The 15,187-nt window shown below is 60.7% G+C and overlaps 1 protein-coding gene across 2 annotated transcripts; it reads left to right on the forward strand.

The window, feature by feature from the left end:
- Nucleotides 1-599: 599 nt before the first annotated feature.
- Nucleotides 600-8,188, forward strand: GAL3ST3 (galactose-3-O-sulfotransferase 3). Of its 2 annotated transcripts, none has more exons than XM_045855193.1 (3): nucleotides 600-779; nucleotides 4,223-4,459; nucleotides 6,524-8,188. In XM_045855193.1, exons 2-3 carry the CDS (start codon nucleotides 4,335-4,337, stop codon nucleotides 7,695-7,697), a joined length of 1,299 nt encoding a protein of 432 aa, XP_045711149.1. In that variant the 5' UTR covers nucleotides 600-779; nucleotides 4,223-4,334; the 3' UTR covers nucleotides 7,698-8,188. The 2 variants fall into 2 exon arrangements, with proteins under 2 accessions (XP_045711149.1, XP_045711150.1); XM_045855194.1 differs by lacking the exon at nucleotides 600-779 and adding an exon at nucleotides 6,283-6,406 and having other exon boundaries at nucleotides 4,357-4,459.
- Nucleotides 8,189-15,187: the final 6,999 nt, after the last annotated feature.

A 15,187-nucleotide genomic window follows, 5' to 3' on the forward strand; every position in this document is an offset into this window, starting at 1 on the left:
CACTGCTGCAGCCTCAGAACTGTGGAAGCAGCCAGGCCCAGGCGAAGTGCCTGGGCAAGAGGTCCCAGGCCCACAAAGGCTCTGGTCAGGAATAAGTGGGTCTGGGGTCCTCGTAAAGAGTGGGAGTGGGTCAGCAGCAAGGGGCTCCCTCGGGCTGGAGGGGAACAGGTACCCAGGGGTGTGAGGGCAAATGAGACCAGACCCAGGGGTGGGGGTGGAAGAGAAGGGGAGGAAGCAGGGAGCATCGCATGCTTATAGATAAATGTACTTGTGCCTCTAACTCCCCCGGGGACCCACCAGTCCAACAACGACCAGTGGGATCCAGGGATGTGCAGCAGTGCTGTCGTATCCGGACACCTTCTGGGGCTCAGTTTCCCCTTCTGTACGATGAGGGCAAGGAGCCGGCCACGCTGGTGTCCGGACTCAGCAAGATCGCCAGGGAAGATGACCGCATCCGAAGATGCCGCCCTCCCGGAGACTGTTCAGCTGCCCGCGAGCCAGCGCTGCCCCCTTCCCTTCCCCTCCCTCTCCCCCGCGCTGCTGCTGGCCCCCGCCCCCGCCCCGCCTCCAGCGTGCGATGGGGGGCGGGCAGCGGGCAGAGTCGAGAGCAGCGAAGCCCAGCAGACGCTGCCACCTGATCCCATCCAGGCTCCGAGAGGCGAGCAACGGGTACTTGGTGCGCAGGGCCCCAGCACCCGCGGCCCCGCAGCGGATCTCAGGAGACGGGTTGGGAGGTAGCGGCGACCACCCGCCACCCAGGTCGGAGGCAGAGCCCTCGCGTGAGTACTGCGGTAGTCAACCTGCGGCTGGGGGGCAGGGGGGACTGGACCGGGATGAGGACGATGGGTGGGCGGGAGAGTGTCCTGGGGACCCAGCGCCTGGAGACCCTGAGGAGGAGGACTTGGGGCCCCCTGGGGAGTGACAGAGGACTGGGTGAGGGAGCGAATCTGGCCTATCCCCTAGGGTGAGCAGATCCCAATGACAGATCCCTGGGGGAGGATGTGATGAAACGGAGGGAATTGGGGCGAGGGGAGGTAGGCAGTGATGGAGAGAAGAGAGGAAGGGAATGTGCAGGTGGGGATGACGTGGGGAAGGATGACAGGGAAAGGGGGCTAGAGGGACCGCGTGCAGGCCGGGATGAGGGCAGGAGAGGCGGGGGGTGGAAAGATACTTGATCTCCTGGGACACTAATTTGCAGCCTTCTCAGCCTCTGGCCCCTTCCTCTCGAGTGCCAGGGGCGATGTCCCCGTTCACTGGGCTGCACGGTCCTCAGGTGAGGATGGAGTCTCCAGGTCAGCCAAGGGTCGGCCAGGTCGTCAGGGCTGGGTGGTCCAGGACAGGGCGCCCTCTTCCTCTACACACACCAGTATCAGCCTGAGAGCTTGGAGCAGGGAGAGAAAAGGGCTCCTCTGAGGGTGGGTGGGCGTCCAGGCCAGTTTGCAGAGCTCTGGTTAGCTCTTCCCTTTCTTCTTTGGTTCCCTGGAGAAAGAAAAGCAATTTGCAAAAAGCGGGCAGCAGCCTGAGGTAGGGCGTTCTGCCTAAAATTAGCACTGACTCTCTGATGAGGCTGGGCGCGCTGACCCGTCTGGGATGGCTGAGGGACACGCTCCCCGCTCCCCGCGGAGGAGGCATGGGGGGGAGCTGGGAAGTAGTTTGAAGCGTAGGATGGGCAGGAGCCAGGGCCTGGCCCCAGCAGACCCGCCTCACCCCAGCCTGGCGATGAGAGGGGGGAACTCGGCCCCTCCTGGGCGCCAGAGCCCTGACTCCGTCTCCAGATCAGGCACCACGTGGTGAACTTGCCAAGGGAGGGAGGGCTGCCTCTGATGTCCGGGTGTCTGAGCAGCACCCTCTGCGGGACCCGGAGTGTTTGCCCTGGCCCAGTGCCCACCCAGAGGAGACAGGGTTACTGCTTTCAAACACCTGAAGGCCTGTCGTGGAGAAAGAGGGTCCGTGGGGTCTAGGAGGGCGGCATGAGCAACCGTGCGGAGCGGAAGGACGGTGGCAGGGCCTAAGCTGAAGCTCCCAGCTGTCCCAGAAAGAACGTGTGGACAGCCAGGGCTGCTGAGAAGTGGGCCGGGCTGTATCGGATGGTGATGAGTGGCCCGTCACTGCTGGTGGCCAAGCGGAAACCGGTGCCCGGAGAACTCTTGTGATGACGCCCTCCCTGTTCCAGGGCAGCCCCACGCGGGGCTCTGGCTGGCTGGCTGGCTGGCTGTCTCCCTGGGCGACGGGGAATGGGGTGGAGAAGACCACCAGGCAGGCCGCCGTCCCTTTCTGGGGGGCCTGGTTGAAGCATCCGGCCTGAGGAAGTTCCACGGCGGGCTCCTCAAGGCTGGAGGCCTTCGGCTGACCCACCGTCCTCTGAAAACTTAGGGTGGCCTCAGCGAGTTCAGCAAAGATGGCAACGGGCTGGCTCCCCACTGTGCGCCTCTGGGAGACCGTGCGGTCACCAAGTCCCCTAGGCAGGCTCAGCAACGAAGGGAAGAAGGTCCGCATGCCGAGGGGCCACGCGCTCTGCCCTCCTCCTGCAGGCAGGGCTGGCCCTCGCCGGCCCCCACAGTCCTGGGGAAGACCCGGGGTGAGCGGGCTTGGGCTTCCCTTCTCGGCCAGGCCCTCGGCTGCCCCCTGTGGTTGCACGCTTCACCCTCCTTGGCTCCAGAGACGGGTTAAGTGTGTCTGCCAGCTGCTGGCAGAAACCAGGAGACGGGGCTCGGGGAGCGGGGCGAGGCCTGACCAGACACCTTTCCCCCGAACGGGTTTAAACGTAATCCAGGATTAATTGGGGTCGGGGGCGGGGGGGCAGGGGGGGGAAGGAGCGGGACCGGAAGCCAAGGCCAGGGCTGCCAGGCGAGGGGACGGTCAGAGAGCTTCCACATTAGCTCACCCCTCCTGGGGCCCAGGTGCCCTAGTTCCGCACCTGCACGTGCCCGTCGGGTCCCAGCCCCCCCCCCCTTGGAGAGCAGCGTAGGTGAGGCAGAAGCTGAACCAGCATCTGGGCACGGAGGGCCCTGGGGCAGACACCCCACCTGTGGCCAGGGGACAGGCACTGCTTCCAAAGCAGACTTTCCACAGGCACTGCCAGGGGCTGCACTGCCCTTGAGCCGAGGCATCCGTGTGTGGGGACAGGTGAGTGGCCGGGAAGCAGGCCCTTCGGCCCCTCACGCCGTCCCTCACCGGGGACGGAGGCCCACCTTCTCCCGGAGACTCTCAGCAGGACAGCCAGCGGGAGCCCCTCTGCACTCCCCGCACCGCCGTGCACCTCCCACGCGGCCATCTCGCTGCCTCATCACAGAGCGAGCGCACGGGGTGGCCAGGGTTTCGGGTGTCCGGGGGTGGAATCCGGATAGGGTTCCGGGATTTCAGGTCCTTCCTTCCTTTCCCTCGAGGATGTATTGGTCTGGGGCCCTCAGGGCCCCTCAGGGCAGGAGCCCAGCTGGGAGGGCTGGGGGCTCAGAAGCGTGCGGGAGTGCCGGAGCCCGGGCGGGCTGCGGAAACCAGCTCTCTGCGGGAGCAGCACCCCCATCTGAGGGCATGGACTCTGCAGCCAGAAAGAGCGGGCCTGACTCCAGGTTCCGCTGGCACCAGCAGTGAGGCCCAGACAAGGGGCGTCATCTGTCAGAGCCTCAGTTTCCTCGTCTGTAAAGTGGAGTGCCTGCTGGGGGTTAGGTGACCGAGCAGGACTGAGTAGGTGATAGTGCAGCACACACAGTAGCCTGCAGTACGGACCCTTCCCTCGGTCAGAGATTTGAGAAGGTGAAGGCTTGGTCAATTTCTGAGGAGCTCAGTTTCTGGGGCGTCAAGACCAACCCTTGGCTGCGACCATCAGGTAAGGAGCCCTCGGGCAGGGGGGACCCTGGGGTGAGGCTTCTGTGCTCCGAGCCAAGCCCCGGTGCTAAGGCCAGTCTGCCGGGGAGACAGACACAGACGGCGAGGAGACAGAGACTGATTAGGGGCAGGCGGAGAAGCGGAGACGGGGCCCAGGGGAGGCCGTGGCTGTAGCCTGCAGGGCTGGCCACACCCCAGAGGCTGTAATTCCACCCAAGACGGAGTTATCTGGAGCAACGCGGAGATAGGGTCTTGGTGAAGGGAGGCAGGAATCTGATCTTCCCTGGCCTCTCTGCTCGCCCCACTCTGGGGAGCGCTCCTTTGCAGCAGTCCGCTGGGGCTCGGCGCCCATCAGCCTCTGCCCACGGTAAACCTGTTCGCCTCCTTCTCCTGCCAGGCCTCGCAGGAACCCTGGCCCTGCTGCCAGAGCCTCAGGAGCCCCCATGAGCGCCAGCGAAGGGCGTCCCGGATAGTGAGACCCTGGCCAGCCCGGGGGTGCGCGCCCCGTCATGCCCACCGTCCTCCAGCGCCTGCAGCAGGCCACGAAGATGATGAGCCGCAGGAAAATCCTGCTGCTGGTGCTGGGGTGCAGCACGTTGAGCCTCCTCATCCACCAGGGGACACAACTCAGCTGGTAAGGGGTTGGGGCCTTCAGTGGGGGGAGGGGCGGTTCTCCTGCGGCCAGCTGCCTGGTTCGCACCAGACCTGAGAGCGCTCCTTCCCATTCCACGCACCTGCCGCAAGAGTCTGTCTTCTCCCGGGCTTTGTTCCTTCCCTCTCTCTCCTGAAAGTGCTTCCCGCACATCTTTGTAACCACACAGCCTCCCAGGTCAGGGACTGACCTTCATGCAGAGGGTGGGTGACTTGCTCAGAGTCCCAAAGTCGGTCAGTGACCTCGCCGGGGACTCTAGTCTGGCCCAGGACCTCCGCGCCCATCACGGGGCGCCCCCCACAGAGCACCGCAGACTTCCCACTGCTTCTGCTGTGCCGGGCAAGTGCCCTCACTTCTCCGGGCCCCAGTTTCCTCGTCTGTGAAGTAGAAACGATGGTATGTGTGCCCCAGCCTGTCACCCTGACGCAGAATGCCATGGGACAACTAACAGGAGTCCCGACCCCACTCCTGGCTCACAGGTGACCCCAACACACCTCGGCACCCCCTCAGGGCCTCCCCTTCCCTATTTCCTACGGCGTCTGCCCCGGACAGGGGTGTCAGTGGGCCTGGGCCCCTTGCCAGAGGATTGGCTGGTCTTTAATGTCTGTGTAGACGTTATCGCGAGCCTGAATCAGCCGCGGACAGGAAATCTCCATGCTGTCCTCAAAGCTGCTTAGAGTTGTCCTCCCGACACTGTGCTTACGGTGGCAGGAAAGAAACCGGAGAGCGACGCAGAGTCTGAAGAGCGCTCGTGGCTCACCTGTAATCCCGAACACCCTGTTTCAGGGTCAAGGACACAGAAATGAAAGCTTCTTGAAGACTAGCATTGTTCTCTGTTTTTTTATACTATCATATTTCTGGAGTCTAGAACAGTGCCTGGCACATAAGAAATGTTAAAAAAAAACACATGGGCTGAATGAGTGAATCAAGATCCGGAGGTCTTACCAGAATCATGTGACAGTCGGGTTGCCTCAGAGCCCAAGCCACGCCTCCACAAGGTGGGGAGCCGGAGGCAAAGTAAACATGAACAAGGAAACAGAGCCCTGGCTGGTGTGGCTCAGTGGGCTGAGCTCCCGCCTGCAAACCAAAAGGTCACGGGTTTGATTCCCAGTCAGGGCACATGGCTGGGTTGTGGCCAGGTCCCCAGTAGGAGGCACTCAAGAGGCAACCACACATGGATGTTCCTCTCTCCCTTCCTTCCTCCCTCCCTCTCTAAAAATAAATAAATAAAATCTTTAAAAGAAAAAGAACACAGATAGCAAGAGCATTTGGTGACTTTATCTGAGTTGCCAGACTTCTGTAAATGAGTCTTTTCCTTCTGGTCTTCGCTCTCTGCACCCGCAGAGCAGAATTCCTCAAGGATCTCCAGGAGCCACTGGCCCTGTATTAATGACCTATTTCTGTGTAACCGAACGGCCTCAAAACTTAGCAGCTGCGCGTATCAAACACGTATGACCTCACTTCCGCGGATCAGGAATCCCAGCGGGGCTCAGCCGGGTGCCTGTGGCTGGAGGTCTGCTAACGAGGCTGCAGCGCCCTCTGCAGGTCTGATGGGAAGGCCCCCTTCCAAGCTCACTCTCCGGTTGTTCGCAGGCCTGAGTAGGGGGATGGACTGAAGGCAGGCCCAGGTCCTTGGGAGTTGTTGCCCCATGGTGCCTCCCCGCAGGGCTGCTCACAGGACGGCGGCTTGCTGTCCCTTCTGCATGAGTTTTCTTAGAGAAAGACACCAACATAAAAGCCATAGCCTTTCTGTACCACAATCTCACAAGTGACACCCATCATTTCTGCCCCATTCTATTCCCTAGAGCCATCAATAAGTCCCGCCCACACTCAAGGGGAAGGAAATACACAAGAGCATGAATACCAGGAGGCCAGCAGGGATCACGTGGGTCATCTTAGAGGCCGCCTTCCATGCCCCTCCACTGCTCTGTGGGTAAAGCCCAAAATAAGCCGCTCTGTGGCCCACCCCACAGTCCTTGGGGAGGGGCAGAAGTCCTGCTACACCTCTTACACCCTCCTCCCTGCACCCCTCCCTGGATCCTGCAGGTACCCCAAGCTGTTCCCTCTGAGTTGCCCGCCTCTGCGGGACTCGCCGCCGCGCCCCAAGCACATGACCGTGGCCTTCCTGAAGACACATAAGACTGCGGGCACTACGGTGCAGAACATCCTGTTCCGCTTCGCGGAGCGCCACAACCTGACGGTGGCCCTGCCGCACCCGACCTGCGAGCACCAGTTCTGCTATCCGCGAAACTTCTCGGCGCACTTCGTGCACCCGGCCACGCGCCTGCCGCACGTGCTGGCCAGCCACCTGCGCTTCGACCGGGCGGAGCTCGAGCGCCTCATGCCACCGGGCACCGTCTACGTCACCATCCTGCGCGAGCCGGCTGCCATGTTCGAGTCGCTCTTCAGCTACTACAACCAGTACTGCCCCGCCTTCCGGCGCGTGCCCAACGCGTCGCTCGAGGCCTTCTTGCACGCGCCCGAGACCTACTACCGCGCGGGCGAGCACTTCGCCATGTTCGCGCACAACACGCTGGCCTACGACCTGGGCGGCGACAATGAGCGCAGCCCGCGTGAGGACGCCGCCTACTTGGCGGGCCTCATCCGCCAGGTGGAGGAAGTCTTCTCGCTGGTCATGATCGCCGAGTACTTCGACGAGTCGCTCGTGCTGCTGCGGCGGCTCCTGGCCTGGGACCTGGAGGACGTGCTCTACGCCAAGCTCAACGCGCGCGCGGCCAGCTCGCGCCTGGCCAGCATCCCCGCGTCTCTGGCGCAGGCCGCACGCGCCTGGAACGCGCTCGACGCGGGCCTCTACGACCACTTCAACGCCACCTTCTGGCGCCGCGTGGCGCATGCTGGCCGTGCCTGCGTGGAGCGCGAGGCGCGGGAGCTGCGTGAGGCCCGGGAGCGCCTGCTGCGGAGCTGCTTCGGCGAGGAGCCCGTGCTACGGCCCGCCGCGCAGATCCGCACCAAGCAGCTGCAGCCCTGGCAGCCCAGCCGCAAGGTGGACATCATGGGCTACGACCTGCCCAGCGGTGTTGCCGGCCCGGCCACTGAGGCCTGCCTCAAGCTGGCCATGCCCGAAGTACAGTACTCCAACTACCTGCTGCGCAAGCAGAAGCGCCGGGTTGGTGTTCGGGCCCGGCCCGAACCGGTCCTGGACAATCCCCCACCGCCTCGGCCCATCCGGGCACTGCCCCGCATTCCCCAAGGCCACTGAGCTCCTGGAGTCTGGCCTGGGGCTGCCTCCAGGTTCTGCCTCATTTGGGCCCCAACTTCCGAAAGGCTTAAGCCTCACGCCGTCCTTGGGGGTGCGTCTCCCTATCTGAGCCCGCCTCCCTGGGGTGGGCTGAACCCTGCCACCCGGGAGGGTGCGGATAGGCCCGACTGAGGCCCGGGCCATCCTGTCCTGCTTCCTAACTGGCTGGCGACTTTTCCAGGCGGTCTCGGGCCTGTCCAGAACTGTCTAGTTTGCCTTTCTCTGGGTCTTTTCCCAGCGAATGAGCGCAGGCCGCAGAGGGGGGCTCTGCCTGCCAGCCTCCGGGGGCTCTTGCTCTTCTTCACAGGGTCAGAGGCCCCCACACCACCTGTCTTCCAGGTTCCACCCTCACCACAGACCTAAGCTGCTCCCAGACTCCCAGAACCAAGAGTTCTTGGGTTGGGCTTTTTGTTGGTTTTTGTTTTTTAAATAAAATATCCTTAAGATGTGCAGGCTGTGTGTCATTCATTGGAAGCCAGATGCCCCACATTTGAGGATGAGCCAGGTGCCCAGGAACGGCTGTGGGCACTATAAGGGGCGGGGGGGGGGGGACCCTCCACTGCTCTTCGCAGAAGCTCAACCTGGATGGACTGAGCCGCCTCAGCCCCATTCATTCCCTTCAAGAGAATCGACATTATTTTCATTCCATTCAGCAACCTTTTTCGAGCACCATCTCTGTAACCTGGGACCCGGGGACCAAGGCAGCTAGGGGCCTTTCTCCTTCCTCCTGGAGCTCACACGGGACAGAAGGACACAGAGGAGGGACCTAGGGACCTCGGGAGGTCAGAGCGGAACAGCAGCTCCTCGGACAGGGCTCAGGCAGAGGGGTGGGGGGAGGGCTCATTCCACGGGAGGAGGTGCGGGACTCCGCGTGGTTCCTCCCCTTTTTGCATCACCAACTTCACCCCTGGCCTTCTTCCTGCATGGAGGCGGCAATCCCGACCCAAAGGAGGGCCATTCCCTGCCTCTACTGTCCTCTGGCAGAGCAAAGCTCTCTCTGTCTCTGAAGACCAGCAGAGAATCAGGACGTTTCCTGTCACTTTCTTTTCTTCTTTACAACGTACAGCTACATGGACCTACCCAGACACGTGAGCAAAGCTGGCGTGGTCTGCTGTGTGCCAGCCGCTCGTGCAAGGGGCGTCTATACCTTCCCCCAGGAGACAGGCACCGTTCTATGGGTGAGGGAGCTGAACCTCGGAGAGGTCACACGGCTAGAAAGCGGCCCCCAGGATCCAATCCCAGACAGTACAGCTTTGGAGTCTGTGCTCCTGGGTGCTGCCACTGGGCCACTCGAAGGGAGAAGTTCGCCTGTCCCAGGCCAGGCTGACCCGGGCCTTGCCCCAGAAGAAGGGCGAGCGGGGACGCCGAGGCGGTGCTAGCAGCTCCTCTCCATTTCCCACGGAGACCGTCGTTGGCCTGCTCGGGCCACGGAGCTCGCAGCGGCTGGTGGACAGATTGTATGACACACCCTGGGCTTGAAAGGGGGCTGTGTGGACAGCACCCCGCTTTGTAGCAGTGGAGCTCTGGAAAGGCAAGTAAGGCAGTAACTACAGACAGGCAAATGTACAATCAGGCTTCCAGCATTAAACTGCAGTAAAATATTGCACTCGACTCCAAGTCACCTACCCAAAGACAAGCGTGCTGGGGCCCCGGGCCAAGAAGGTGTCTGTCTGTCTGCCACTCCCACCCCCACCTCCAGCCCCCACCCCACCCCCGTCTCCCCGTCTCCAGCCCTGGCCTCCCGTCATGTGTTTGCCAGGAACACCCTTCCCCTTGCTCTGGATCCCCCTGGGAAACTCGGCTTTCAGATTTGCCCCGATAGGCCTGTCCCGCCACCCCCCCTCGGGTGGGTGGACTCTCCTTCTCAAACCCGCGCCTCTCAGCAGAGAGCCCGCCTCTGGGCTCAGGAGACCTGGATGAGGGGCTCCCTGGGACCAACAGTGCCTGGGAGACGGTTTCTCCGACGTGGCAGCAAGCACAGACCCCGAGCAGTCACTGTGCTAAACGTTAGCCTTTGGCGGCTGAAAGGGGTCTCTGGGACGCCTTGGTCCAAACCTCTCCGGCTTCAGCCACCCCTCAGGGGAACAGCCCCCGGGACCCCGATGCCCTGCAGAGAGGCTCCTCCCGTCCACACACACGTGGTGCCGCTCACCCCGTGCCCGCTCTGCGTCGTGTTTCCGGGGCTTCGGCAGTGGGGGAGACGCGGCCCCTGCCTGGGGGAGCTCCCGCTACCGTCTCGGGCAGGCGTGTAAGTAGCAACCAAGGTGGCAACTCTAATGGAGGTGATTACCTCAGAGGCTTCGGGGTTCACACCCTGGCTCTGCCACCTACCGCTCACCTGGCCTTGGTCTCAGCCTCCGAGCCTCACTTTGCTCACCTTCGAAGTGATGATTGCCCCCTGGGGAATGAGCAGTATTTGACATAAGGCACCCAGCACAGTGCGTGGCCCATGGAGGTGTCCCCGAGGCACCGGTGTTGTCAGGGCTCCCCCAGGCCCAACACCCTCCACGTTGTAGATGTTAACGGGTTGGCACATCCGTCCCTAGAGCCTTCCGGCAGGTAGAAGAAGGCATTTTGAGGTAAGGGTACCTGTTCCCGGTTCGCCCTGAGGCGCTGCACGGGCAGGCGGGGCCTTGCTGGTGATGGTTTTGGGAGGACGGGCAGAGCGGTGGGAGTGAAGAGGAGGGCAGGCGCATCTGCCTGAGCTGAGCCTCTGCAGGAGAGAGGTGTCAGCAGAGAACAGGGACATGGGAGGGTACTCCAGACAGGCGCCAACGCCGGGTTATGGAAGGCCTTGATCATCACGCTTCCGAGTTCAGATTGTTCTGCATGGGACACTGCAGTCAACAGAATGGCCGAGGTGACCAGCAGGGGAAGCCAGGCTGTCCCCAGAGCGGAGGGGGTCGCCACCACAGCCCATCTGTAACCCACTCCTGACACAGCAGCACCCGAGGTAGGGACCTCTGTTGCACAGGAAGGGGGAGGTCACTGAGTCGGCAGGAGCGAGGCCTTGGATACAGCACGGGTGCCGCTGAGAGGAGGCACGCTCAGGAGAGGAGACATGTACTGGGCGAGCACTCACCATGTGCTTGGCGCTTTTCTCCGTGCTTTATGTACTTTAATATACTGGGTTCTTACAACGCCCTGGTGACATGGGGATTACTCTTGTACCTCTGTCACAGAAGGGCAAACTGAGATACAAAAAAGCCGACGTGCCCAGGCTCACCGGCTGGAAGAAGCTGCTCTGGGACAGAAAGCAGAGCGCTCGGGCTCCCGAGCCCGTGTCCACCACAGGGACACATTGTCGCCGTCCGTCCCATCCCCCCCACCCCACCCCCCTCACACACACCCAGCAACCCCTACCGGCTCCTTCTCAAAGAGCCCCCTGAGATGAGCACCCCCACCCCGGGAGTGGGAGGAAGGGGCAGAGGTAAGGAAGGCGGGGGCACAGGCAGAGGAAGCTGGCCGTCTGCCACCTGCATTGGGCAGCTGCCCAGGAGGTGCTGGTGGACTGGAAAGGGCACCGGAGGGCAGGAGCGCCCGAGGGGAGGGGATGTGATGGGGGGATCACATCCCCCCGTGGCAGCCCCTTCCTCCGCCTCATAAGCCTGAGATTCGCTCCTGTGAACCAGCAGGACTGCAGGGATCCGAGCACCCCAGCCAGCCCTGCCTCTCCACCCCAGGAGTTCCTGCCACGCTCCGGCGGGCAAAGCACAGGACAGGAAGGGCCTCCTCCACGCCCGCCCCGATCTCATGGGATTTTCACAACATGCAGGCGGGGCATGGGAGTCAGGGCCTGATACCCCATTACGAATGCGGGGACTGAGTCCCAGAGAGGGGATGCGGCTTCCACAGGTGGTGACCCAGGGCCAGGCCAGAGGCAGGAGTGAGGACACTCCCAGGAGCTGGAGCCACGAGAGGCCAGACCCTGGCCCTCTGTCCCGGCTTTGTCTCTGGCCTGGGGCTCCCTTCCCAGTGGGTGTCCCCAGGCTCATCAGACGCACCATGTTCGAAACCAAGCGGCTCATCTTCTGCCCAGACCAGCTCCTCCCGTGCTCTCAGTTTCAGGGGCTGGCGCCGGTTCCCGCGGACACTCAGGCCCTGGTCCTTGGTCTCTTCAACGTCTCCCTCAGCCTTTGCACAGCGCCACCTGCCTGTCACGATGTCCCGGACGTTCTGACTCCCGAATAACTGGCATCTCCCCTCCTTCCCCACCACATCTTTGTCTTCTTTGTCCAAGCCTTTGGAGTTTCTTTCCAAAGAGAAACTTCGTTCTCTTTGTACTGGTTACATCAACAGCCCCCTCACCTGCCTACCTGCCTCAGGCTCCCCACGGCAAACGCAGTCTCCTCTCTGTAGGCAGACTGCATTTTTTTAAAAGATTTTATTTATTTTTAGAGAGGGGAAGGGAGGGAGAAAGGGGGAAAGAAACATCCATGTGTGGTTGCCTCTCACATGCCCCCTACCGGGGACCTGGCCCGCAACCCAGGTGTGTGCCCTGACTGGGAATTGATCTGGCCACCCTTTGCTTTGCAGTCCGGCAGTCAATCCACTGAGCCACACCAGCCAGGACTATTATTATTCATACTCTTAAGGATATCTGTATCCATGGTATGTGTCTGGTGGAAGTCTTGTAGAATCGTGTGCTGCATGTTTCACCCAAACAGTGTTCGGTGACTTCACACTGGTGGTGGGCATCAGCCACGGTGGGCGGAGTTACACTACAAATCAACGAACACTGTAAGTCAGAGATTGATTTATCGCTTTTTTGTTCATCTAGACGAGGGATCAGCACACTACAAGCCAAATCCGGCCCACCGCCTTTCTTTGTAAATAAAGATGTATCGCAACACAGCCACACTCATTCATTTGCTTATCACCCTGGGGCATTTTGCACCACCACAGCGGAGTTGAGTCATTGCGATGGAGAGTGTGTGGCCCCCAAAGCCGAAAACGTGTACTGCTCGGCCCTTCATGAGAAAAGCGTGTCACTCATTAACAAAAATTAAAACATCGGCCAACACTCACGTCAGAACGACATGTGGAGAAATGGGCATTAAACACTCACCAGCAGCACATTGCTGCCTGAAGGTGCCGCACCCACAGTGCTTGTTTCTTCCCCACCGGGAGAGCTCGTACCTGTTCTCCAAAATCCAATGCAAGCGTCCCTTTTCCCATGCCACCTGTATCGGTTAGCTATGTGCTGCGTAACAAACCCCGCCCCCCAACATATAATGGCTTTAAAAAAAACTATTTCTCCCCAGATTCTGGTTCATCTCTGTGGCTCCGCTGACCCGGGCTGAGCTTGACTGGTTGCAGGCTGCTGAGCTCACTCAGGGGCCAGCCATCAGGGTGGCTGGGGGCTGGGGCTGGCTGCTCTGAGACGGCCTCAGCCGCGGTGACTCGGCTGTGCCCCACGTGGTCTTTCTTATGTTTTCTGTTTGTCTGTTTGTTTAAGTAACAAACATTTATTTCTCAGAGTTTCTGGAGCTGGACGTTTGAGGCGAGGGTGCCAGCATGGCGGGGCTCTGGGAGGGTCCCCTTCCAGGGTGCAGAAAGTCGACTTCTCTTTGTAGCCTCCCGTGGTGGAAGGGACACAGAAAAATCTGGCCTCTCTGATCTGCAGCAGAGGAGCCTGGGCTTTTTCTCATCCGCCAAGTGTGGGTCCAAGAGAGCAGGCGAAACAGGGACAAGTTCTCGCTTCGGCACTTCCGCCACGTTTGATTGGCCAAAGCGGGTCACGAGGCCAGTCCGTATTGGAGGAGTAGGGGCACGGATACTTCGAAGTCATGTTTCAAGGGGCATTCTGGACTGAAGTCGGGGCAGAACTGGAGCTGCTTATATACTCACCCCACTTCCCCCCCTTTCCCCGAGCTGTGGTGCTGCTCCTGACGCAGGGCTCACGCAGCACTGCTCGGGGGCGCAGCAAACCCGGCACAAGCGCTTGGCTAACATAAGGAGTCTGCCAGGGGCATCGGTTCATGTGCCCTCGTGCACAAAGGCACGAGACATGGGTGGAGCTCTGAGGCTCTTCTAACAAAGAACACTGGCAGTTTGTATCTTTTAAAGCTACTATATCAGCCAGGATCCGATCAGAGAAACAAAGTTATGGGGAGCGATTATATTGTAGGGAGAAGACCTACATGACCCACTGTCTCTTTAGCTGGCGCTGGAGCCTGAAGCAGCCAGCAGGCAGCTGGGACGAACGTGTGTATGTGGGGGGGAGGCACCTGCGAGGGCGAGCTGGAACCCACACAGCATGGAGCAGAAGCCGAGTCCACATTTTGCTGCATCTCAGCCTCCAGCTTTGATGACGCACGGGACCTACAGGAGAGGCTGGCACACTGTCCAGGGGCTCAACGTACACCTGGAACGGGAGTGACGGAAGCTGGAGGATCTGGCGGAAGCTGGAGGAGCCGTGGGCCCAGCCGCTGCCAGCAAGGTGAGCCAGCAAGGAAGGTCATTGCGAATGAGCTGTGACTGCTTCTGGTGGCCCCGCGCCAACCTTCCTGGTGGAAAAAGGACACAACTCCTCTTTCACTCCTACTCTCCAAATCTGGCACAAAATGTCACTTGTGGCCCCCGCTAAGACAGGACTGCAGGGGAGAGAATTCTGGGGAACATAGTTCCGGCTCTGCTAAAATGACAGATTCACTGCAGCTACAGATGTTCATTTGAATATCACACCCATGGAGACCAGTTAGCACCGGAGGCCTTTAGAGACCCAAGGCCACAGTCCTGAGGCCCTCGGATGTGTGCTGTGGCTATTCCCCTCCCGGAATGTACCACGAGATCAGTCCTCAGCAGCTGGCAGAATCCCCCACCGGTTCCCTGACACTGCAAAAAAGGGGGCCAAGCGGAAACCCCTGGAATGTTCCTTCTGCCCCTGCCAAGTTATAAACCCAAAGTGATGGCACGGCCCTGGGGAAATAGCTGAGGTTACTGCCACCACCAAGGATGTGAGAGATGCAACAGTAGTGATTCTAAACACATCTCCTTATAACTCTTTTTTCTTACAGGCAAAAAAGGGAACTCAATGATGTGGCGACGCCAATCACAGCTGCGAGTAGATGTGATATCTTCATGGGAGAAAATCAATGCCAGCCCCAGCAACCGGTGTGTGGCTCTTGAACCAGCAAGTGCTTTCTCTTCCATTCCCCCGAGTGCGGTGAACTGCACTCAGTTTGCATTTACATAGAACAGGTTTTTCCATGCCCTGCAAACGGCAGGGTCCAGGGGGACCACGAGAGTTTTGACAACACAGAGAGCACTGCGCTGATACATTCAATGGATGCCATTGTGCCAACCAGACTCTGAGCAGGAAACATCAAGCACCTCCGGTGCCGCAGACAGGGGTGTGCCGGAGAGCTGGAGGTGAGCCCTGTGGAAGTTCAAGGGCCTGCCACAGCAGGAAAGTTCCTGGTGCAGCAGAGGTCTGGGGAATGTCAGAT

This window comes from Phyllostomus hastatus, unplaced genomic scaffold (genome assembly GCF_019186645.2).
Source record: "Phyllostomus hastatus isolate PE091 unplaced genomic scaffold, TTU_PhHast_1.1 phas_scaffold_11, whole genome shotgun sequence".
Lineage (NCBI taxonomy): Eukaryota > Metazoa > Chordata > Mammalia > Chiroptera > Phyllostomidae > Phyllostomus > Phyllostomus hastatus.

Bases quoted from the DNA above. Each gene is read 5' to 3' on its own strand.
- GAL3ST3 (XM_045855193.1), top strand. From the start codon at position 4,335: ATGCCCACCGTCCTCCAGCGCCTGCAGCAGGCCACGAAGATGATGAGC. The intron at 4,460-6,523 runs GTAAGGGGTTGG...TGGATCCTGCAG, and splicing joins CAGGGGACACAACTCAGCTG to GTACCCCAAGCTGTTCCCTC.